A 24867-nucleotide genomic window follows, 5' to 3' on the forward strand; every position below is an offset into this window, starting at 1 on the left:
TCAAAATATAATAGTGATAAGAAAATTTTTATAACAACATGAGTGGTATAAGCATGTGTCCTTAACTAGAGGCAAAACTCTGAACTGTATTTTTCAAAAGGTAATATGGTATATGTTTGGCTTTCCTTTATTGGGTTGAGAAATGAGAAAAAATACTTGGTAGGTGAGCACTTTACTTAAAAGGAATTTACAGTTTTTAGGATAAACCTAGGCTGATGACTGAGAATCACAGAATTACAGAATGGTAGGGGTTGGAAGGGACCTGTAAAGTTGATCTAGTCCGAACATCCTGCTAAAGCAGGTCCTGAACACAGGAATGCATCCAGGTACGTTTTGAAAACCTCCAGAGAAGGAGACTCCACATCCTCCCTGGGCAGCCTGTGCCAGGGCTCCCTCATCCTTACAGTAAAGAAGTTTTTCCTAAAGTTTAAGTGGAACTTTTTGTGTTCCAGCTTTTGTCCATTACCCCTAGTCCTATCACTGGACACTACAGAAAAAAAAGTGTTGTCCCAACCTCTTGACATACACTTGTAAGTATTAAGGAGGTTGTCCTTCAGTCTCCTCTTCTCCAAGTTGAACAGCCCCAGATACTGCAGCCTTTTCTCATGAGAAAGCTGTTCCAGTCCCCTGATCATCTTGATGGCCCTGTGCTGGACTTGATGCAGATGAGGCCTCACCAGGGCAGGATAGAGGGGGAGGAGAACCTCCCTTGACCTGCTGGCCACACTCTTCTTGATGCATCCCAGGATGCCATTGGCCTTCTTGGCCATGAGGGCACATTGCTGGCTCATGGTTAGTTTACTGTCAACTAGGAGAATAATTGTAATTTCCCAAAATAGATTGTGAGATGCCATTTCCCAGAAAAAAAATGCTTATGGCAAGTTGATGTTCAACATCTTCATCAACAACCTGGATGAGGAGACAGAGTGTACCTTCAGCAGGTTTGCTGATGACACCAAATTGAGAGGACTGGCTGATTCACCAGAAGGCTGTGCTGCCAGTCAGCGGGATCTCGGCAGAGTTGGGCAGAGAGGAACCTCATGAGGTTCAACAAAGGCAAGTGCACAGTCCTGCATCTGGGGAGGAAAAACCCCATGCACCAGTACAGGCTGGGGATTGACCTGATGGAGAGCTGCTCTGCAGAGAGAGACCTGGGAGTCCTGATTAATAATAAACTAAATATGAGCCAGTAATGTGCCCTCGTGGCCAAGAAGGCCAATGGCATCCTGGGATGCATGAAGAAGAGTGTGGCTAGAAGGTTGAGGGAGGTTCTTCTCCCCTCTACTCTGCCCTGGTGAGGCTTCATCTGGAGTCCTGTGTCCAGTTCTGGGCTCCTCAGCTCAAGAGGGACAGAGAACTTCTGGAGACAGTCCAGCACAGGGCCATCAAGATGATCAGGGGACTGGAACATCTTTCATATGAGGAAAGACTGTGGGAACTGGGGCTGTTTAGTCTAGAAAAGAGGAGACTGAGAAGGAATCTTATTAATATTTACAAATATCTAAAGGGTGGGTGTCAGGAGGTTGGGACATCCCTTTTTTCTATGGTATCTAGCAACAGGAGAAGGGGTAATGGGATGAAGGTGGAACATAAAAAGTTCCACTTAAACATAAGAAAAAATTATTTCACTGTGAGGATGATGGAGCAGTGGCACAGGCTGCCCAGGAAGGGTGTGGAGTCTCTTTCTCTGGAGGTGTTTAAGACCCGCCTGGACATGTTCCTATGTGACCTGATCTAGGTGGGCCTGCTTCTGCAGGGGAGTTGGACTAGATGATCTCTAAAGGTCCCTTCCAACCCCTACCATTCTATGATTCTATGAAGTCTGCCAAGATAAACTTATTTAGCTTCAGTGACAAAATTAGGGCTTATATGACTTCTTTGCATAGGATACACAACTACTGGTATAAAAACTTTTATAATTCCTACAAAAGACAGTGTTATTGCACTGCTCTGAGGTCCAAGTAAGTCCCTTTTTATTGCCCTGTGAATTTCAGAATTATTTCTGTATTCTCTCTGCCCACCTGCAGAAACAGAAAAGAAAGCTGCAAGAAGATAGTTTATCTCCTTGAAAGTGCTGGCAAGCAAGGATAAGCTTATTAACTTCATAATAAGATTCATAATTTCATTATAAATTTCATAATACACACAAAATCCTGTGTAAATATACCAAAGGTTCAAGCAGCCATTCAATAAAGTACTTTCTATAACTAATTCAATTCAGGTTTGTTTTTCAAGGTGATTCAGGTCTTCTTTAATTCAAATGAAACCAGAGTACGAGTTTATAGATTCCTTGTTAAAAAATCTAGAAATGAAGTTTGACCTGAGTGTCTAGGTCTTCATCAGGAGTCTTTGCTTAGACTTTGTCATACCCTCTGTGGCATGGGTTCTCTATGAATTCACATAGTCAAGCAAAGTGAGTTTCACAAAAAGATTGCATCTTGATTTAAAATTTCAAATGGAAATCCACCATAGTCAATGATCAGCTGTGTGATCACAGTTAGAAGCAGTCTTATTTCTATTTAAAATTTGTCTGGCCTTGACTTGCAGCTATTGAACTTGTTATATCTTTGCCTGCTAGATCAAAGATATGTCTATGATGAAATGTCTGTTCCCCATGAGGTTTTTCTCAACTGTGATCAAATCATCCCCTAAATCTTTTCTTTGATATGCTAAGTAGGCTGAGCTCCTGGTCTATATTGGTATAAGGCATGTTTTCCAACCCTTTAATCATTCTGCTCTTTTCTGAACATCTTCCAATTTTTCAACATTATATTAAATTGAATTTTATATAGTATTCCAGTAGCAACTGCAGTAGCACTAAATACAGAGGTAATACTGCCTTCCTGATCGATATTTACTTGTGCAAACAGGATACTATTTAGCTTTTTGGTTGCAGAGTTTTAGCCTTAATTTGTCAGAGTTCTATCTGTTTCACAGTGCTTCAGATGCCTCAGCCTCTCTATTGCTAAAGGCTTCCTAATTGCATTTCTATACCCTGGCTCTCAGTTGGAACTTGCAGCCTTTCAAGAAAGCTGCTGTGGCAATATTTTCTAGAGCCTCTGTGGCACTAATTTTCCTTTGTTTTAATGTTGCCTTTATTCCTATGACTTTATAAACGCAAACATATTCCTGTTACAGCAGGTAGTCATAGGAAGCAACTGTCTCTGGTGTGAGATTAAATCCTCTTTCTCCCTCTTTTTCCTACTCGTTACTAGTGGCATTCGATTTGTATTAGGTGACCTAAAAACATGCAAGTATGAACTTAAAAATCAACTAGCTGTGCAGCACCTGCCTTGATCAAAGTGCATTCCAATTAGTGCTAATAGCACTGGAAGCAGGAATAACCCATAGAGAGTTTGAGAAGATGCTAATGAAAAACAAATGGTTCCTGTGGGAAAAGTATTATGAAGTGATCACTGGAAAAGATACCCAAGAAAGGAGACTCACCACTTGTTTTCACAACTGGCCACTGTGGTCATTTATCTGTCCTCAGTTGGACCAACTGCTCTGTATCAGCAAAACTGGGTCGACAATAATATTTTGGGAAATTATCAAAATGGAGAGATGTATCAAAACAATTTATGAAGAGTTTTGTCTGAGACTGCTGCAATTCAAGGTTTTAACTAATCTAGACAATAGAAGAATGCTTATCAAATTTTCAAATGATACTGATCTGCTAAGTACTGTGGTGAGTTTGAGGAAGCAATTCCAACTTAAAAGATCCAGGACAGTTGGAAAGATGGTCTGAAAAAATAGGGTGCTGTTCAGGCTGGAGCAATGAACTGTGCAAATACAAAAAGGAAACTCAAAGAGGTACAGATCTGTAAAGCATATAGACCACATGTTGAACAGGATTTGTAAACAATGGCAAGACCTAGTCTAGGACATAAAACAGAACAAGAAAGGATCCAAATGAGAGATCAAGATCTAGAAAAGAAATTAAGGAGAAAACGGCAAATTATCTGGGTTGCTTAGCATACAAGGAGCAGACTGAAAGAAGACAGATCAGGGCATGGCAACATAAGAACAGTCTCAAAATATCTATGAGATGGTGATTAATGATATGGAATAATTTTGGTTTAATGCTTGTGCTGAAGTTGATAAGAAAAATGAGCTTCAATTGCAGTAAGAAATTTTCATTAGACCTTAAAAAAAATCCTTCTTGTAATAAGGATACTGAAGCACAAGAATGGATAGATGTTGAAAATATTGAGGACTCCATCACTGGAGTCCTCACTGAACGTCAGAAGTTTCTGTCGTCTGTCAGAAACGACATTGCAGATTGTTGCTGATCTTCTTTTGGAGTATTGGAATGGAAAATAAGAATATTAAGAATATTAAATAACTTTAATAATTCCATTGGGCCTCTTCCTGTCTCAGAGAAGACATGGATTTGGCAGAGAGAGCTGAGAAAAAGAACTGTATCAAGTAGAGAGATCATGTCCCTTGCTCCCTCTTCTATGCTGGCATTTGGAGCAGATCTTTGAGAAAAAGAAAACACCTCTTCTTCTTTGTCTTAACTGAACATATCATCCCTTCCCCTCTTTATTTCTAAGAACCGGGTCAACCTTAAATCACTTTAATAAGAATTGTGCTGACAATACTTACTTTCATCTTCAATGTACCCCTTCCAGTCAAACGGAGTCACTGTTGAATTAACCAATGTACCATTTTCACCTATGGTGCTGTTTAGCTGGGAAGTAACATTTGTTTCCAAAGTAAAATTTTCTGGAGGCCACTGCAGGCATTTATTCCTCAAGTTGCCCATGAACAGCTGCAGCCCTATTAGTGCAAATACACTCAGACAAAACACAGTCAGGATCATTACGTCCGAGAGCTTCTTCACAGACTGAATTAGGGCTCCTACGATAGTCTTCAAGCCTGCAAATGCAAAAGGATGTTTATTCTGACGTTCAAAAATTTTTAAAGCATAAAAATAGTGTCTCCCAGTGAAGATACAGAATTCATGCAGAAGCCCAAATAAATGATTGTAATGTCTGTGAAATAATTTTTTGTGAAGAGCTTTTTCACTTGTGAAAATGAATAAATAGCTGAAATTTATGTTCATTGAAACTGTGAATGGAATGAGTTGCATATATTTCAAAATACTTGTTTTGATGCTAAAACAAGTGACTTTTTTATTCATGCTGTACATGAATCTCACATAAAAGTCTCCTTTAATTTTATTTTTCAATACCTCTTGCCCCAAACCTTTGCTAAGATCAGTTTTATAACATACTAGATTTAGAAGACAATAATAAAAAGCCTGCTCAACAATAAAGAGGGTTAACATTTAATGCTATAAAACTGGAGATGGTTTGGAAAATTGTAGAATTTTAAGATAATAATTTTCCATGCAATGCCCATGCTATTCTTTATTATCTTATTCCTTCATCTTCTTACTAAGTCAATGTTTCAAACAGTTCTATTTTTTAGATACAAATATTCACAACAAATACAACAATAACATCATGTAGGTAAGATACACATGGGTAAGGAAACTTCAGGGTTACTAATATTCACTGGATGTGGAGAAGAAAGCTTGACATCATACGATGCGAACCACACACACTGTGTACTGCAATGTCTCATGCAATAATCTGTTAAACTCAAAGGCTGACTTCAAAAGGAAAGAGCTTATGTTAAAAAGCAATGAATCAGAGATTTCAATGAATTCTAATATCTTCTGATTCCTGCTTTTTTATGTGGAAAGAAATAAGACATGTTTAAAAAATATGAATTCCACTTCAGTGAATTAAAATCAGCCTCAGTGTTTAACCTAGCTCTCACCTGGAATGACTGATATTGTTTTCAAAGCTCGGAGAACTCTGAATGTTCTCAACGCTGAGACATTGCCCAGGTCCACAAACTCTGTCACATATCTGTAATAGGGGAGTTCACACACAAACACAATGACAGGATAAAAAGGAACAGTTGGGAGGTACAAGGGGCCTAACACCTTACACCAGTTACTTCTTACCTGGGATTACAGAAATAGTTTTCAAAGCTCTCAATACTCTGAAAGTTCGAAGAGCTGAAACATTGCCTAGGTTTACAAATTCTGTTACATACCTGTAGGATTAAATCACAGTTATTCAGAATTTAGGCAGAGTTTATGCTACTTACTTGGGTCTTTCATCAAGAGCATTTTGGCTTTTTTTAGCAAAAAATTAAATAGCAACAGTCAGAGGTTTACCTTTCACTGCAGTTTGCCTTGCATTAATATGCTTTCAGAGCCTTCAGTTAAATTAAATGTCTCTGAAGTGAATCACAGTGACTTAACTTTGAAAGCCTAAAGTTTATCTAGACTAGATTGGTAAGTTTGGAGAAGGAAGTCAAAGGGATGCTCCTTTTCTGCTCAGAGAAAAAATGCAGGACATGAAATTAGCTTCTCTAATACTAGCTGTACTAATGGCTTCTGCAGTATTTATGTTTACATCAAAATATGTATATTATTAGAATGTGAAAATTGTTTTAGACAAAAATAAATCCACACAAGAATTTCCATTTAACAGAATTTATATGTATCGATACTAATTTCATGCCCTTTTTGCCCTTCACTTTCAAAGGAAAAGCAAAAAACGAAAACTTACGCAAAGGTAATGACAGTGAAATCGAGCCAGTTCCATGGATCTCGGAGAAAAGTAAAATCTTCTAAGCAAAAGCCCCTTGCAATGATTTTTATGAGTGACTCAAACGTGTAAATTCCAGTGAATGTATATCTGGATAATATAGGAAAATTTAATCAAGATAAGCAGCAACATTTTACATTGGTATTCTGATATAACCCTTATGATGAAATGAGCCTTTTCTTGCATTATATTAATTATATATATTTGCCTATTTACACGCATTAGTTGTGACATGCTGTTTAAATGCAGCAGTCTTGATCTTGTACATAAATCAAAATAAATCCATCAAATCCAATAAATAAATGACATATGTTAAATACCTACTGGTGACTCTAGATACATTACTGTTAATCAAGAAGTTTATGAGCATAACTTATGGGATACAGTCTGAATCCCCATCATCTAAAAATTCTGGTATTAACTTTAAGAGGGAAGAATGCAAGAATGTACCGAATCCTGTCTTTAGGACTACTTGTGCTTAGATGCTGTCCTCAACTGACACGTACAAATAGATGGCCATGGTTCTGCTATTAATGTGTGGTGTAAAAGGAGGGGTAAAAACATTGGACAGATGCTAAACTAGGAGATGAGAAACAAATAGTGGAATCTCAGTAGAATACTATCTGTAAACAACTTTCCTTATTTCTACCCACATGTTCTACTGGAGGGAGATTTAAATAATTATTCAACATTTCTACATAGTTCAGAGAGAAAATAGCAGTAGTGTTCCATGATAGTTCCTGCCAGCACACAACTGTAGTTACTGCAGTCATGCTGGCTCCCTGAGGGACAGTCAAAGATAACTTTAAATAACATATGCAACTTACTCTACATTCTTTGTCCAGTCCGGAGGGTTACTCATGGTCATAAATACACAGTTGGTCAAAATAGTGCACATGATAAGCATGCTGAATAATGTAGACATAGTTAAGGAAAACACAATAGTAATTCATACAACATCACATCAGCCATATATCTTAAGCATAGTAAAATATTACCACTTACTCAAATATTTTAGACTTTACTAAACGTTGTGCATACTTTTTCTTAACCTGATAGTTTTCACCTTAGCATGTGAAACCTTAATATTAGTCTTGATTTGCTGATGTCCTCATATTTTGTTTTCAGCTAGTACTGAAAAGCAAATGAGATGCCTCTCACACATCTGAGAGGTGACATAAGATGAATAACAGCCAAACCTGAAATAACTTGCAGAATACTGTTTTGCTTAAGTACCTGACAACTGAATAAGCATTTGTCTCTTGCTTCTACGGTTTTGGTACTAAACTCAACAGATGGCATATGCAAGGTTAAAAAAGTTCATCCTATTTGCCTTGAGTTAGAACTCTTGAGAAACCACCCACCACTCCAGCACAGCCAGTCTGTGAAAAACACCTAAAAAACCCCCATAGAATATTGTTTTAAATTGCTGAAGTGACTCTATTTTGTGTTTCCCTATCACTATCTTAGCAGTACATGGTTCAGTCAGTGAAACAGAAATCCACACATAACTCACAGATTAAAGTGAATAATTTTAAAACATAACTTTTGGGTGCTCTCAAAACATGTTAGCAGCAGAGGAAACATCTTTTGTTCTACCAGTGCTATAATTTGAAAATGGTTTAATAGCACCTTGTGTTCAGTTGCTTGGAAAGATTGGGAAACTGGTGAAGATTAGAGAAAAATTAATTTTTATTTACAATTCCAGCAAGGAATAATTAAGCATTCTGGGACTATGAAACCAAGAATAACAGCTGAAATGTAGTGAAGTGGGAGAGTCCACTGGGGCCTCTCTACATCCAATGCAATATTCTTGGTTTACAAGATTGCTGGCTCTACAGTATGGTCCTTCCCTTTTCATGGCAATAAACTCGATAGCTTAAATACTTGAAAATATTGAGGCAACCGAAATAGCTCAGAACCTGACTCAAAACGGCCACATGATGGCAGCAAAAAATAAGAATCACTGCAGTTTTATGCCAAATTGTTAACTCTAATTTTCCCCTGTCATCTAATGTTCTTTATAAACAGCTGCATCAATTTAACTGGCAAAGAAGATAGCTTCAGCTGAAGTGAGTCATTGAAAGGTAAACATTTATATAAGTGGCCAGGATTTTTAACAGATTTTTTTTTTCTCCAAAGCAAGCAGATCACATTTTGTTGTTTGGAAATATTTTTTATGCCATGGACCACAGGAAAAAAAAAATCACAAACCAATCCTTCACTCTAGGTGAAAAAGGAATAGATGAAGTAACATCTCAGCCCTAAACTTCGCAGAAAACCGATGTAAACTGTAAAACCATCACTTACAGCTGCTGAACAATTCAAACTTGAGCATACCTTTTCAAGTAAACATTCAAATCATAGGGAGGGATTTAGCTCCTTGATTCCTTTAGAAAGGTGGTTAACCTTGGTCTAAATGCCTGACCAATCAGTGAATATTGTGATATCTTTCATGATTAGAATGCCTTATGCTGCTTGTCCTCACAGCCCATAGGCAACTCTAAAGAATGTGACCTAATATAATTGGAAAATTCCTTTAAATAAAGGAAATCAACTTTGTTAGTTGAAACAATTGGATGTGCCTGCCTGCAGCTTCAGTAGTCTCATAAAACAGTTAAAGAAGTGGAATGTCTTCTTACGAAAGTTTTATACCTATACAGTTTATTATATGTTTACAGCTAGGTATTGTAAAGGTAGATCCTTGCACATTGCTCATTCTATACAAAACTTGCCACATCTGCGAGGTGCATGGCCAAAGTGATGTTCACTCTCAAAGGGAGTGGATGCTCAATAAGGGCAAACATCAAAATATAAACTATTGCCATGCACTCCCTCACAGTAATCTCAAACGGACACATTCAATGTCTGTGCCTCTCTTCCTTCTTCTCACACATTTTGGGTGTTTGATTTTAAACCTCAAAGTTCTCTTAATTTACTATTTTATGTTCTGTAACAATTGAACTATACACACAGGTATACAATTCTGATATATGATGACTTCTTTGTGGAAATATACTGCCTTTTTCATGCTCTTCACGTATAACGAAACAATAGGGCTAGAGGCATTATAAAGCCTCAAACTAATCGATTACTGGAGCAGCTGAACTCTCTTATCACCTGTGAGGGCTTGGTGGAAAATGAAGATTGGAGAAAACAAATATTGTCAATTGTTTTTACAAATGCCTGCCGGCAGACAGGCCATGCTGAGAAACAGCTTCCAAAGGCTAGCACAGGAGTACTTAGCAGGTACCACATATTCCCTAGAGCATTTCTCTGCTCCTTACTAACACTCCTTGCACTCTGCAGCTTCAGCCACTGTCACTTCTCTTTTTTGGCCTGCTCAAACCTCCACCTATTCTTATCTTTTCATCCTCTCTGATTAATTGCGAAAGACTGGCCATTTCCCACTATTCTTGTGTTGCCCTCTCAATTCCACACTCTACCTTAATTCCAGGCAGGCAAATGAGGGGGAAAAAAAAAGAAAAAAGGCAGAATACCAGGATGTGAGTCAGCAGAACATGACAGAGAGAAACTGACGCAGTATCTGGTATTGCAATGGGTACTGGCAGTAAGGAAGAAAAATTGCAGGGAAAGTCTCTGAGTACCGGGAAAAGACACACTATGTTTCATTGCAGGGGAAGTAAGGTCTGACCATGTGACTGGGTATATGTGATCAGAGCACCCTATAGAGAGGTTCAGACAATTTTAAGGATGTATAGATGAAGGTTTTCCAACTAATGTGCCAGTTTCACTGTGCTCAACGTGTATCTTACGCGTTGAAAGTGAAAAGCAGAGTTTTGTTACAAAGGCCAAAATGTCAAACACCTACCTCAAAATATGAAGACACTAAAAGCTTACTGATAGAGATCAGAAGATTGTCAAAAATAATAAGCAACATTACCCCGTAATCTTTTTCTTGTAGGTGACTAAACTTGTACAAGCAGCTGAAACATGTTAAAGAGTTCTTAGTTAAATATTCATATTTGCAGTGTTTGTACTATACCGAATTAAAAACAAAACAAACCAAACATGCATCTATTCTTTTGTTCAAGATTTAAACAAACCCCACCACCCCTACCTCTATATCCAATATAAAAATAGCCCGTCCAATAGTCGTCTGTCTGGAAAAGAAATCGGTTCACATAGTGAAAGAAAATCTCCTATAGTAGATCTAAATTAGATGGAATAGATCTAAAATAGAAAAAAAAATTCTCAACTTGCATATTGTTTATTAGAATTGCTTTTGTTCTGACTGCTATCAAGACCACCTGGAAACTTTTTGAACACAATTAAGAGGACTTTAAAATCAAAACCAAACTCAATTATCAGTACACCAGTAAAAAACATTACCTACAACTAGCACAGATGTAGGACTAGAAGGTATTTTAAATCATAGTCTGTAACTGAATAGCTGAGTGTTCATTAGAGACTTGAATCTGACAGTGTTTGGCTATGTTTTCTCACCATCACTGCCACTGTCTGTAGGTATCTGTCAGGTCCCTTAGCTACTGTCCTCTAATCATCCTGACTCCTCTCCAGACACCTTCCTCTTCTCCTCTCACTGCTTTAACTTCCAGGGAGCTCAGAGGAAAAAGTTTTCTGAGTCAGCAGTAATCAGTGTTGTTTCTTCCTTCTTCCAAAGACCTAGAAGATTCTGACAGCAGCCTTTAATAATAAGACTTCTGCTTTTAGCTAACTATTCAATATTAAAATTTTTACTATCACACTGAAATTTTAATTGGTGACTAGTTTTCCCAGTCATAGAATCATAGAATCATTTCAGTTGGAAGAGACCTTTGAGATCATCAAGTCCAGCCTTTGTCCTAGCCCTATCAACTACTAGACCATTTCCATTGCAACATCCAACCTTCTCTCAAACACCTCCAGGGATAGTGACTCCACCACCTCCCTGGGCAGCCCATTCCAATACCTGGCAACCCTTTCAGTAAAGAAATTCTTCCTTATATCCAGTCTGAACCTCTCTTGGTGCAACTTGAGGCCTTTTCCTCTTTTTCTATTGCTTGTTATGAGGGAGAACAGATTGACCTCTGCCTCACTACAACTTCCTTTCAGGTAGCTGTAGAGAGTGATAAGGTTTCCTCTGAGCTTTCTTTTCTCCAGGCTAAACAGCCCCAGATACCTCAGCCATTCGTCACAGGGGATGTGCTCCAAATCCTTTGCTAGCTTGGTAGCCCACCTCTGGATTCTCTCCAGCACCTCAATGTCCTTGTAGAGAAGGGCCCAAAACTGGACACAGTATTTGAGATACAGCCTCACCAAAGCCAAATACAGGAGAATGATCATCTCCCTACTCCTGCTGACATCATTATTCCTTGTCCAGGTCAGGATGCCATTGGCCTTTTTGGCCACCTGGCACATGTTCAGCCGCTGTCAGTCAACCCTTCCAGGTTCCTCTCTGCCTGGCAGCTTTCCAGCCACTTCTCCCCAAGCCTGTAGCACTGCTGGGGGTTGTTGTGGCCCAAGGGCAGGACCTGGCACTTGGTCTTTGTGAAACTCATGACATTGGCCTTGGCCCAGTGATCCAGCCTATCTAGATCTCTCTGTAAAGCTTCCCTACCCCAAGCAGATCAACACTTCCACCCAGCTTGGTGTCATCTGGAAACTTACTAAGGATGCACTCTACCCTCTCATCCAGATCATTAATAAAGATGTTAAACAGGAGTGGCCCCAGTACTGAGCCCTGGGGGACACCGCTCATGACCGACTGCCAACCGGATTTAACGCCATTGACCACGACTCTTTGGACCTAATCATCTAAACAGTTTTTCACCCAGGAAAGTATGCCCATCCAAGCCAAGTGCAGCCAATTTCTTTAAGAGAACACTGTGGGAAACAGTGTCAAATGCCTTACTAAAGTCAAGGTAGACAACATCCACAGCCTTTCCTTCATCCAACAAGCTTGTCACCTTGTCATAGAAGGAGATCAGGTTTGTCCTCAGGTTTTGCAAGAAAAGTGCACCAAAACCTGACCTGTTAGAAATTTCCATCAACCTGTGTCCTGTTTTTGGCTGGGATAAAGTTAATTTTCTTCCTAATAGCTGGTATAGGACTAAGCTATGGGTTTATGCTGAAAAGGATGTTGATAACCCAGTGTAGTGGGTTTGTGTGGCCAGGTATTGGTAGCACAGGGTTACAGGGGTGGCTTCTTTAAACAGAGAGCTGCTAGAAGCTTGCCCTGTATCTGACAGGGTCAGTTCCAGGTGACCTGTGGTGAAGATCATGGTGAGGCAACTGTAACCTTGCAGCCTGTGGAGGTCCACAGTTGAGCAGAGGTCCACTTGCACCCCATGGAGGACTCCCTGCTGGAGTGGGTGGATGCCTGAAGGAGGCTGAGACCCTGTGGGAAGCCCATGCTGGAGCAAGTTCCTGGCAGTACCTGGAAACCTGTTGAGAGAGGAGCACACACACCAGACCAGGTTTGCTGTCAAGACTTGTGACTCCATGAGGCACCCATGCTGGAGCAGTCCTTTTCTGAAGGATAGTTTCTCCTGTGGATAAGACCTACATTGGGGCAGTTTGTGAAGAACTGCACCCTGTGGGAAGGACTCATATTGGAGAAGTTTGTGGAGGATTGTCTCTCATGGGAGGGACTCCACACTATAGCAGTAGGAAGTGTGAAGAGTCCTGCCCCTGAAAAGAAGCATTGGCAAAGTCCAACTGTAATGAACTAATTATAACTCTCATTCCTTGTTCTCCTGCACTACTGGAGGGGAGGAGGTAGAAATGAAGAACGGGAAGAATGAGAAGAATGAGAAGAATGAGGGGTGGAGGGAAGTATTTTAAGATTTGGTTTTTATTTCTCACATCCTTATTTTGTTTTGATTGTTTTTTAATAAATCAAAACCAATTCTCCTAAAGTTGAGTCTGTTTTGCCCATGACAGTCAGCTGAGTGATCTCCCTGAACTTATCTCGACTCATAAGCCTTTTGTTATATTTCTTTCTTCCCAGTCCAGTTGAGGAGGGTGAGTGATAGAATGACTTTGTGGGTACCTGTCACCCAGCCAAGGTTAAACCACTAAAGCCTTGCACGGTGTCAAGGCCTTTTCTGCTTCTCCTTCTGCTCTGTCAGTGAGTTGTCTGGGGGTGCACCAGAGGCTGGGAGGAAGTATGGCCAAGACATCTGATCTGAACTAGCCAAAGACATAGCCCATACCATAGAATGTCATGCCCAGTATATAAACTGGGGGAGTTAGCTAGGAGGGGCAGATCAAGGCTTGGGCATCACTCAGTGGGTGGCAAACAGTTGCACTGGGCATCAGTTTCGTAGGGTTTTTTTCCTTCAGTTTTATTTATTTGTCTCTTCATTAGTATTATTATAAACATATATTATTATTATTATTGTTATTGTATTTTATTTCATTTTAGTTAATGAACTGGTTATCTCAACCAACAAGTTTTACTTTTTTTTCCAGATTCTCCTCTCCATCACATTGGGTTGCATGGGTAAAGGAGTGGCTATGTGGTGACTAGTTGCTGGCTGGGGTTAAACCATGACAACCTGTTATGAACATCAGGCACCAATCCCACATGTCAGTCTAAAACTTTACCTTATGCAGCATCTGATCAGTTATCATCCCTCAATCTGTTCTCCATCTGCACATACTTCGCAAACTGCCTGGAGGACCACTGCCTATGCTTTCTGGCAATGTATTAAATTTGGCAGAGGCTTATGGTACAACTGGAGAGGTTTGGAACTGTGTGATTCAGTATGCATGGCATGCTGCTGCAACAGACTATAAAGCTGGTTTTGAGGATGGCCTTCGAAGAACTCCTAAAAGGCATTAGAAACATATCCCTGAGCTAGCCATTCCTGAGCAGCTACAAGTATGCTTAATTGCTTGCAGAACTCAGAGCTCTTCTGGAATTTGTGAACACAAATTTTCTTTCAAAAAAATGAAAATATTTTATGAGTAAGCTTCGTAGTGCAAAAAATAATCTTGGAAGCAGAAAATGTCAATGTTTAAATAAATTTGGAGAAACTTTGATTAAAAAGTGATCAGGATGGATTCTTAAATCCATTTGCAGATTTGCACAGCAGAAGTACCGACTTCAATAGACTAGTTAAAATGCATCTGTGTAACATATACATATTTTGTAGTGCTTATAAAAACCTTACCATAAGCCTTTCACTAAAAAATAAAATCAACAGCCTATGAAAACATTTATTTACAATGAAATTTAAAGAGTTACGAGCTTTCTTAATTTCAGTGTGTAACATTTTGAACAACCATTGAAAAAGGATATGAATGTACCAAAATTTTAATAGCTATTTTTCTAAGAGGATTGAAGGGAGTTAAAATGTACAGGGCAGAGGTGGCACTGAATCGGAAGATTGCCTTCCCTTTATTCAATACTATAAAGGTCTGAAAAAGATAAAGAAAAGACATTTTATTTATGTGCATTCACTGTAGTTGCTAATTTTAAAAGTGCTCCCAGCGAACAGTTACAAAAATGATAACTTTTTATATGTATAATAAACAAAACCCATGACTCATATTTTAAAGAAAACTTATTTCCATTACTTACCTGAAGTACCTGACATATAAAAACTTAATTTGAAATACAAACATTACATTCATTATTTTTAAATACAAATCTTCATTAAACAACCTCAGCACAGTGATATGATACAGTTACATGGTGTTCCTTGTAAAAAAAAGATGCAGAAATTATTAACTAAAATGATAATTTTATGTTTCCCATAGAAAACTCTCTTTTCCTGTTTGAAATTTCACCATCAGGGAAACCTGACCTGTGGATGTTAAAGATCTGTCATTAAGGGAGTTCCTACAAAAAGTGATTTAATAGACTACTGATTTGTTAATATTATTTATTATAGTCTATTTCTTGGTCTTTTTGCAAAGGAGAGAGAGAAACAGATGTAACATATAGCCATGATCAGCTAGATCTCTGAAGTTCAAGGGCATCTGAATACATTTTGCCAGAGGAGAGCAAGAGATACATCCCAGAGGACCTCCCTGCATAAGTGTGGTTTGCAGGTGTGAAACTTTTCCTGAACATATATACTTGTTAAATAGTTAAAGAGCCTACCAAATGTAGAGAAACTTGAAGGCATGCAAGCCTTACTTCAGATAATTCTAGAAGACTCCTTGAGCTGAAAGTTTGTTTACTTTTCTCAAATATATCCATGAGCATATAAACGGCATATAAATGGGTCCCTACAAATATTCCTTTGCTTCCACTGTAGGCAATTGTGGTTATAACAGCATGAACACTACAGCATGGGAAATGTGAACGTGGACTATCAGGTTTCTTTGTGCTCTTCAGCTACAAGATCAATCAGTAAAGAATGAAAATCACCCAGAAGAAAGCTGCTTGCAGTGGAAGGCACAATGCAAAGATTATAGCATAAATTCAAACTGAATTAAAGGTATTGAAGAATTTGCCCAAGAGAAATGTTTAAAATTACTTTTCTAGTTTTGTCAGGATAGTATACTTCATAAATAAGCTATGATAAAGCTTCCTTATTTTTCAGTATGTTACTGACAAAGAGAGCTGTAAATAAGAATGCCAGCGGAAGTGTTGAAAAGGGTATGTTGGCCTCTTCTGCTGCTTGTGACATCAGGCATCACTTTGAGACTGTAAGCAAGTGGACTACAAGGCTACTTCTAGGACGGCTGGCAGACAGAAAATATGCTGAGGAGGTTCAAGAAGGGCAATTCTTCAGTGTCTTTAGATTTGGGAGGCTTGGTATATGTGAACCATGAAGCACAGCTACAAATCTCTAGGAGCATGCAGGTGGTGGAGAGACATAGAAATGAGGGTTTCCACCAGTCTGTGATAAATATCAAGTACCAAAGGCAGAGGAGAACCAGGGATCAAGCCCTGAGAAAAAGTTGCCTTGGTCCCAACTCTCTGGCTTCTTCCTTGAGCTGTCTCTCTGTTATAGATCTACACAGCACACCTTCCTATGAAGACCAAAGCCCTTAAAAGAAAGGGACATTGATTCTTTATATTGTCTTGTGTACAAACTCAAGATGTGTAGGAATAGTATAAGAGACGTATTTGATTTCCCCACTTCTGCACAGAGGTGGAGAAACTGCATATGAAACTGAAGACAATGAGATAAAGCCTGAGCTAATGTCAACAGATTAGGCTTCCAGTTACGGATTACAGATAACAGCCTTCAAAGTGTAACTGCAGATGACCTGACCTTAAATGAAGCTTTCATTTTAAATACTGAAGCAACCAAACAGATGAATGATTTTTTGGCACAGTTTTAAAGCCTCACACCCCACGGGGGAAGGTGAGCTTCCCCTCTCAGATCCGTCCCCAGCCCCCGGGACTCGTAGCTAAGAAGCCTCCAGCTCATGCTCTCAGCTTTTGTAGCTATGAGGTAGTTGCCAAAATATATTAAAAATCACACTCCCTACTAACTTTGTATCTAAACCACCTACATTTAGTCAACCTACATTTTAAAAAAAACTTTGAACACAAGCATATTAAACATACATTTCTTTTCTTACATGCCTTATGGAAAATAACAGCATGCTGGCACAACTCCAGTTTCAGTTGGAAGTTGCTGCTATTTTAGCTGTTCTACTTTCTGCTGCCCTGCATAAGCAGAACCAGTAAGACACAAATTCCCTACCTCAGTTTTAATTTTCACTAAAAGCATCTTTGTGACTGGAACTTAAACATGAACTAAGATTGTATCTCATCTCTGAACAATTTTCATTAAAAAATTACAGATAATATCTGATATCCAATCCCTGTGTAAGCTTTCATCATTGGTAAGCCTGCTATATCTCACTCCAGCTCACTCTAGTCTCAACCCAGATGCAAGCCAATGTGTAGGCAGTGTGGATGAACATGAAATATTGTATCCAAAGCTGTCAAGACAAAGTAGACATACAGTGAGAAAAGTTAAGCAAATTCTAAGATTAATATATGAAGGATTTGTACTTTTCAGGGCTTAGGTCTTATAAAGTGCTTTAATCATTTTAGAAAAGCAGAAAACCTGCTCACATTCAAAGTATTTAAGTGTGAATATAAATTCAAACACATCCCTAAAGAGAAGTCCCTGATTCTGCTTTTGCTTTTGTAACCTGGATCCCAGTTCTAGAACTTCTGCCATATTTGATAGAAAACAAGAAACAAAGAGCAAAGAAAGAGGAAGAATATTTTGAGAAGATGCAGCTAAGAGGGAAGAAGAGTCCACTCTGGGAACCTATTCGGACAAAATATTCCTCAAACCTTATTTCTCCTCTCCTTCCTCACAGCTTTAAATGTAGTTTCTGGAAGACTACATTTAGCAGGCTGACTGCTACTTCATTGCATTTCCACTTCCTACAGTTAAATAAACATAACCTAAAACCTTATAGACCTTCTGAAAGGCAAGAAGCAACGTATTGTTGAACTGGATGCTTAACAGGAAAAGCCCCAGGGGAAGCTAGAAAAGTAGACTCATAGCATATTGGAAGTTGGCATTTCTTGGTGTCGTGGTTATCTTTTGAAACTAGGATTTCTAGCAAGATCTTTATTTTTTGTCTTGCTACAACTTTTAGTTTAAAAATTCTTTCCTTTACAGCTAGTAAATATGCCTAAAATCACTAGTTCATTCACCTTTTTTGATGCAATTAAGTAAGGCAGTTTTACAGAATTGTTTTAGTTTTGCAATCCAAAACAAACCTGGGAGGTCCTGGTTTGATCAGATTAGGGATTGATATTACCAAGTGCCAGGACAAAAGAAGACACCTTTTCTGATAGACATTGTTCAACATCCTGCTGGTAAGAGGCAGGGAATGGAGTAACAATCAACAATGCCGTATCTGTATTATAGCAGGAAGAAAGGAAACTAAGATCCATTTAGTTCCACCTGTTATTTCCCTCCTTTTCAATGTAGCAGCCAGGTTCAAGAGAAAATAGCCAGCCTTAGGGGGTTCCAGCTCATCCTTCCTCTACACAGAGTGATCCTTTGTGATGGCAGCTTGAGCATGAGCAGGTACTGAGAACACACTGATTTGCACTTACATAGAAGTGGACCACAAAAACAGGTAAAGCCTGAGTTCATTTTTACTCAATTTTTTAATAACTTTTCATCTCAGAGCTGCATTGTATCCATATATTAAGTTTCACACCAGCTCAACACGTATTGCACAAACTTATTATTTAGAAAAGTCCCAAGAGTGAAACGTAAAATAGCCTAGATGATTTTTTAACATTCAATGCATGCAAAAATACAGTGAACTTGTTCAATTTTGCTACAAAAATTTGAAAAAAACCCTCAGCAAGTGGGATAAAATACTTTCATTTGAGGCAAATGATGGATGATTTCACTCATGACCCAAATTTGGAACAAAAAAGAGATTCCCAAAATACTTGTACAGGTTTCCTGAATAAAAACTTTCACCATGTTCATTAGCATCATTTGATCAGTGATGTAGGTAACCATTTCTATTCCCTATTTGAAAATTTGGAAGACAAAACTGCTATAAGTTTCTGTTGATAAATAAGGTATAGTTTATGTAGAGATCTTTAAAAAGGTCTGAAGTAACAGTGGCATCTGCCAAACCATAAACTTGTCCTGACCCTTTCTTGCACCTTGGTGTTTTCCATTATTCTAGTGTTCTTTATTAGATCAATATCATTTCAGACAGATGCTTCTCCAGGCAGAAATTAAAAAATATCTCTAACCACCATGCAGCAGTTATCAGACTATTACACTGGGAGGTGTGCTGATTGATTCCTTGGTTTTACAAGGTGGAATTCAGAGAAGGATAAACGGAAAACTGAAATATCCAATGGTACAGAAGCAAAGATACTGAGCATTAAGAGTCCCTCATGTCTTCCTGGAGGTATTCATTTCTGCTTCAGGCTTTTTCAAGCTATTTTCCTTCTGAGACTTCCAAGAGTCTACTCTAAGTGCTACCAGACTTGCAAAAGACAAGGGAAACGAGACAATAGTCTCTCCATACTTCAGAAATAGCTAGAAAATACAAAGCAAATATAGGAATTAAGTCTTTTAAAGCTAAATTATGGATGTAAAATTGAAATAGATGTTAGATTTCTATTAGAAAAGTCTGTTTCCCCCTACCATAGGAAATAAAATGTAGACAATTGTAGTGTGTGAGAAGTTTTTTCTTCTTGTTGCCTGGCAGGGCAGTTTATATTTCTGTCCAGTAGAAGTTTAAAGCACATGCATAGTGACAATGTGTGGACTTCAGCACAAAGAGAATTATGGTGCATATGTGCATGTAAAAGTTATCTAGTGTGCAAATGAAAAGGTTTTCCTTTCAAGTAGTGTAAAAACTTGGTTGAATATGTGCATCCTGTTTCACTCCATTTCTTGTAACTGGCTAATGCAGTGGGTTTTCAGCTTCATCTGTGAAGGGACTGAAAGAGTCTTCCATTTCTCAGAGCTCTAGAAGCATACCTGTAGATCATATCTATCATGTATCTGTTTTCACTGTAAGCCACACACAACAGACTGATTTGACTATAAAGGTCCAGGATGATCTGTGGACAGGCAAGGATATAATTATATGTGGTTTTGTATCATGAACAGACACAATTAGTACAGAACTCTACAAGGCATGCTTTTATAGAAATGCACTTTTATCTTTGTAAAAGTAGAACTGCAATTTAAAGATAAATCTTCGTACATTGTGAATGGCAGATAAAGGCTCTTTCAGAGGCATCAAATAATAAAGATGAAAATATTGTTCTTCTACACAGTGTTTTCTCTCTTGTCAAAACAGGAGTCATAAATCATGTGGAAATTAGGAAGTCAAGACACTTAGAACACAACTCTTTGTGAAAATCAAAATAACTCCTGCCTTGATATTTACAGTGTTTTCTTAATCCCAGCATGTAACAATTAAAATATCACTCAAGCTAGCTATCTCTATAAACCATGGACCTTTTCTGCTGCAATGTAGGCTATGCAACAGAATTCTCATGAAAAGATTCCAGGGCTGTTCAAGACCAGTTCCACCAGAAACTTTTAAATTGATTTTACATTACCTTTATGGCATTTTCTGATTAACTGTGTATTTCTTTATTGATTCCATACATTTCCTAAGAATTCACAACCAAATCAGATTTCTGGGAACAAAATGTGCTATACATTGGTTCATATCATTACTTTTAGGTCTGAAGAACCTTGGAGAAAGTGTGATGTGTTGGTGTACTCAGTTTCAATATATATTCACTTTTATAAGTTTGCAAAGTATGGCGTCTATTATGCACACACTTTTGTATGGGTATTATATATTGTTTGTAATCAAAGGCAACATACTATGTTTCAGCTTTGATATAAACTCAATTATATTAAAGGAATAAATTTTTATGTCAATTAAAAGAAAAGAACAAAAGTTTAGTAACCATTAAGAATGATTGATTCTGTCCTGTATCATACAGGAAAATGGGCACTTTTCTAATTGAGAGAGCAGTGAATAGAAGCCTAGATTTCATACAATTTATTTATTCCTTCCTACATCCTTTGTACAACCATATGAATCAATCAGCCATGATGTTACATTTGTTTCCAATTTTGTTAATTGAATTATGATTCTATGATAAAAATAATATTACTCCAAAATTCCTCCGTATGAAAGCAGAAAGAAAAGAGTGCCAAGTGCACATGAGGATAAATGTGTTTTAAAAACACACATTACCTAAATCAGCTTTCTATAATTAGCATACATTGTTATTTATTTACTAACATTCTGGAAAGCAGTATATGTACCACTGGCATCAAACGTTTTCTGCTCTTATACACCTAGTCCTTTTAGCAATGCTCAACTGTTTCCACATTGCTATAATGACATTTTCCTACAACGGCTGACAACAGACTGAAGTAACAAGCTATATGACCCACTCCACGTAAATGAAATTAAAATTGTAAAGCACTCCAAACTCTGGCATATGGACAGAATTGATACCAGACTTACTTTTTTATTGATGTAATATGGGTCCATGTCTTCCAAGGGCTCAGACACCATTCCTGGAGGTATGTCGCCATATATAAACGGAAGTGTTTTTCCTGCCTCCAAATCACTATTTGGCTTGGGGCCATTTTCGTCATCATCTTTACGATCTTGTTTAGAATTCTTGGCTTTTTCTGCAGCAATGCGTTGTTCAATAGCTGCAAGAGACTCTCTAGTGAAGTATTGGAAGCTGTCTGGTCCTGGTGGTACAAGCACTGACTGCTCCATCTTTTCATCCTGCACATTTTAATTACTATTTACTCTTCTGCATAGGAAAATACTAAAAGAAAGCAGAAGATAAAATTCAAGCAAACATGTTAGCATCATTAAGAAAGAAAGAGAAAATATTTATTTAAAAATACTTTTGTTTCTGCTGTGGTGGAACGTTCAAATACACAATGTTGGAGAAAGATTAAATAGGCAGTTTAGTTGGTGATTTGACCTTTGTAAGAGACACTTATGTGGTTCTTATGCTATTTGTTTAAACTGTGATAATTTCTCAGCTCTAGTACTCTTTTACTCCAAACACGCAAAAGCATGATGCTTAAGAATAACCACATACATTATTTCCCCATAACTCTAATTTTCTTAAAATCACCTCACACTCCTCTGGAATCAGTCAGGATTACATTGGTAACTATAAACAACAGAGTTCATCATAACTAATGTACAAATTTCCACTGAGTTCAGCAAGAGTATCAAAACCCAAGCCCTACAGAATCAGCACTTCTATCAAACAAATAAAAATCAACTCTCCATATTATGAGGTAGTACAATAGTAGTTCCAAATAAGTTTTTGTACAGATAGCTATTGTAGATAATAAGAACAGTTGCCTATTTTTACTTAAACTTAACTGTTACTATACAGATAGTTCTTTAATAACTCTAACTGGATAATGCTGGAATATGAATGTATATATTGCAACTGAGAAAACAAACCCAATGGCACATATATCCCTTATGCCTGAATGCAAAGATATAGTTGCAGTCTCCACCTGTTGCCGGGCTCCTTGTGAAATGATCAGTCAGCCTTTCAGGAGACTGATAGGTCAATGCAGGTCAGTACTCATTGAAATAAGCTAGAGATTTGGAGTAAAATAGAAGTAGGAATACAAGAGATATTTGGGGGAAATCATAACAGATTTCATACTATTAAAATACTAGAGGACCCAGAGCTGCAGGTGGATACTACTTGCTCTGGGGGCTTCTGGGAGACAGACTCAACTGAGACAGTCATGCTCTCTTCTTTGCCCAGCTTATATGACAAAGGATGGGATGAAGGCCTTGCTTGCCTCCTCTTCCTCTTTTCCTGTTCCCTTGTCTTTCAGCATAGGTATAATCCCCGTAAGCATCAACAAATGAGGCCACACAGCCATGTGTGCCTTCACCACTTCTTCTCATGAGACCCAGGAGGATGGTTTTCCCATTTGCTATCTTTCATTTGAAAATTCCCCTAATTGTCCAAAAACCCCATTGTACATGGCACTTGGTGTTCCCTGCTATGGTGGCCAGGAAGGCCACAGCAAGCCATATGAGACCTGGTGCAGTGGAAGGGAGGTGCTAGAAAGCAGCAAGGGCAACCTCATGTTTTAAAGAAGAAGGAAGTGGACACCCAAGGGCAGTCAGCAAAGATGAACTTGGAACCCCTATGGTGCTGTGTCAGGATCACCTTTTAGCTCATCTGAGTGTCCCTAACTAAGAACAAGGAGGTAAGCCTGCAGGCTCACAGAAGCAAGCTGCTTCATAGCTACTGTGTTTACATACTGAGTTTAAAATCAGCAAACGCTGTGGGCTTTTCTAATAGTTTTTTTTTTTTTTTCCCCCCTGTAGAAAGAAACTTTACATGGTTTTTCTATCATTAATCCTAGAACGCCCTCAGGTCTGTCAAGTGTACATGGAGCTAGTCAGATATACACCTTTAAATGTACCTAAGTAGGCTGTATTTAGCGAAAGCTCTCAGGAGATTAAATACTCTTTATCTTCTATTTAGCTGATTAGAAGATGATAGTCCAGATACATTTTCCTTTTTTTCATGCACTTCCATGATTATAAGTCTTTGGAATTGCAAATTTTCTGGGCAAAATAAAGGGATACATTGGCAAATAGATGGAGAGATGGGGCTCTGTCTAACGATGCCAAATCTGCTGCTTAATAGCCTTTGAAGAAGACAAATAGATGATATATAACTGTTTGAAAAAAGAGACTGGTCTGAACAAGATTATTTCTGAACCTTGTAAACATCTGGTTTCCTTTTAGCTTTTATGTTCTTTGTGCCTTCATAACATGTAGTGAAAAGACTTTCTGCAGAACTTGGTCATAGGACCTTAGCATACATGTAGAACTAGAATACTGCAAACACCTAAACTCTAGCAGGCTAATTTCTTTATATTACCCATACACTTAAGCCTAACATTGTAACGTACTTTGTTATCTGATCCTCTGTGACAACACATATGAATTAAAATTTAGCTTCCATTTGCCACAGAATATCCTGAACGTTGACATGCAGAAATTCCATTGGAGCCTATGTGACAGAAATGTAGGAACTTAATCATAACAGTCCTAACAAGACTTGTGGTACAACAAGTCTCGTTCAGCGTTATACTTTCACCTAAACATCTATATAAAGCCTTCCATGATCACCTCTACACCCAAATGAAAAAATCAAAACTGATCTCTAAAATGACTCTTTTCAAGCCCCTCCCTCCATCCTTCATTTCCAAGATTCTCAGCAAGATTATTTTTAATATTAGCCAGCATTTAATTTTACTCAATTAGCTATGGCTAATTAGCTATGGATTTATGTTTTCTAGAACACACTATATAGATGTTTAGTTTTTTCTATGGTTAAGACTGCATGTGCTGAGTGATACAAACATGTTTCTAATGCACAGATATGGTTAACAGACCAGAATGTTATTTTTGCTTCAGATTAAAAATGTCACACACAGATAAACATGGATGGGCATCAATGAGAGAATGTGCTCTAGAGAATAATTTACGCTCTTTACTTTGTAGGTAAAACATTGCATACATTGGAAGTAGTGGTGAATTAATACTTATGCTTCCTCCATCTCACTTCTTTTTTTTGTATTCTCCAACTTCTCAACTCGGTGAAAGGCCATTGAGACTAGATTGTGCACTGCTACATAATGCAATTTGAGATAGTGCAGCTCTGGTTTGCTGGATGTGAATATGTGTTCAAGATGAAGCGGGAAGATGAATATAAAAGGGAATGCACATTAATATTTCAACAAAT

At 38.2% G+C, this 24867-nt stretch overlaps 1 protein-coding gene across 1 annotated transcript in view; it reads right to left on the reverse strand.

Moving 5' to 3' along the window:
* LOC104549553 (sodium channel protein type 1 subunit alpha) overlaps positions 1 to 21836 on the reverse strand; it is a 68685-nt gene extending 46849 nt beyond the window's left edge. The window contains exons 1-6 of the mRNA XM_062005037.1: positions 21573 to 21836; positions 14902 to 15020; positions 7460 to 7549; positions 6594 to 6722; positions 5791 to 5882; positions 4609 to 4881 (exon numbers count right to left, since the gene is read on the reverse strand). Of these exons, the coding sequence (XP_061861021.1) occupies positions 4609 to 4881; positions 5791 to 5882; positions 6594 to 6722; positions 7460 to 7549; positions 14902 to 15020; positions 21573 to 21836 (967 nt within the window). The remainder of the gene's footprint in view (positions 1 to 4608; positions 4882 to 5790; positions 5883 to 6593; positions 6723 to 7459; positions 7550 to 14901; positions 15021 to 21572) is intronic.
* Positions 21837 to 24867: the final 3031 nt, after the last annotated feature.

This window comes from Colius striatus, chromosome 11 (genome assembly GCF_028858725.1).
Source record: "Colius striatus isolate bColStr4 chromosome 11, bColStr4.1.hap1, whole genome shotgun sequence".
NCBI lineage: Eukaryota > Metazoa > Chordata > Aves > Coliiformes > Coliidae > Colius > Colius striatus.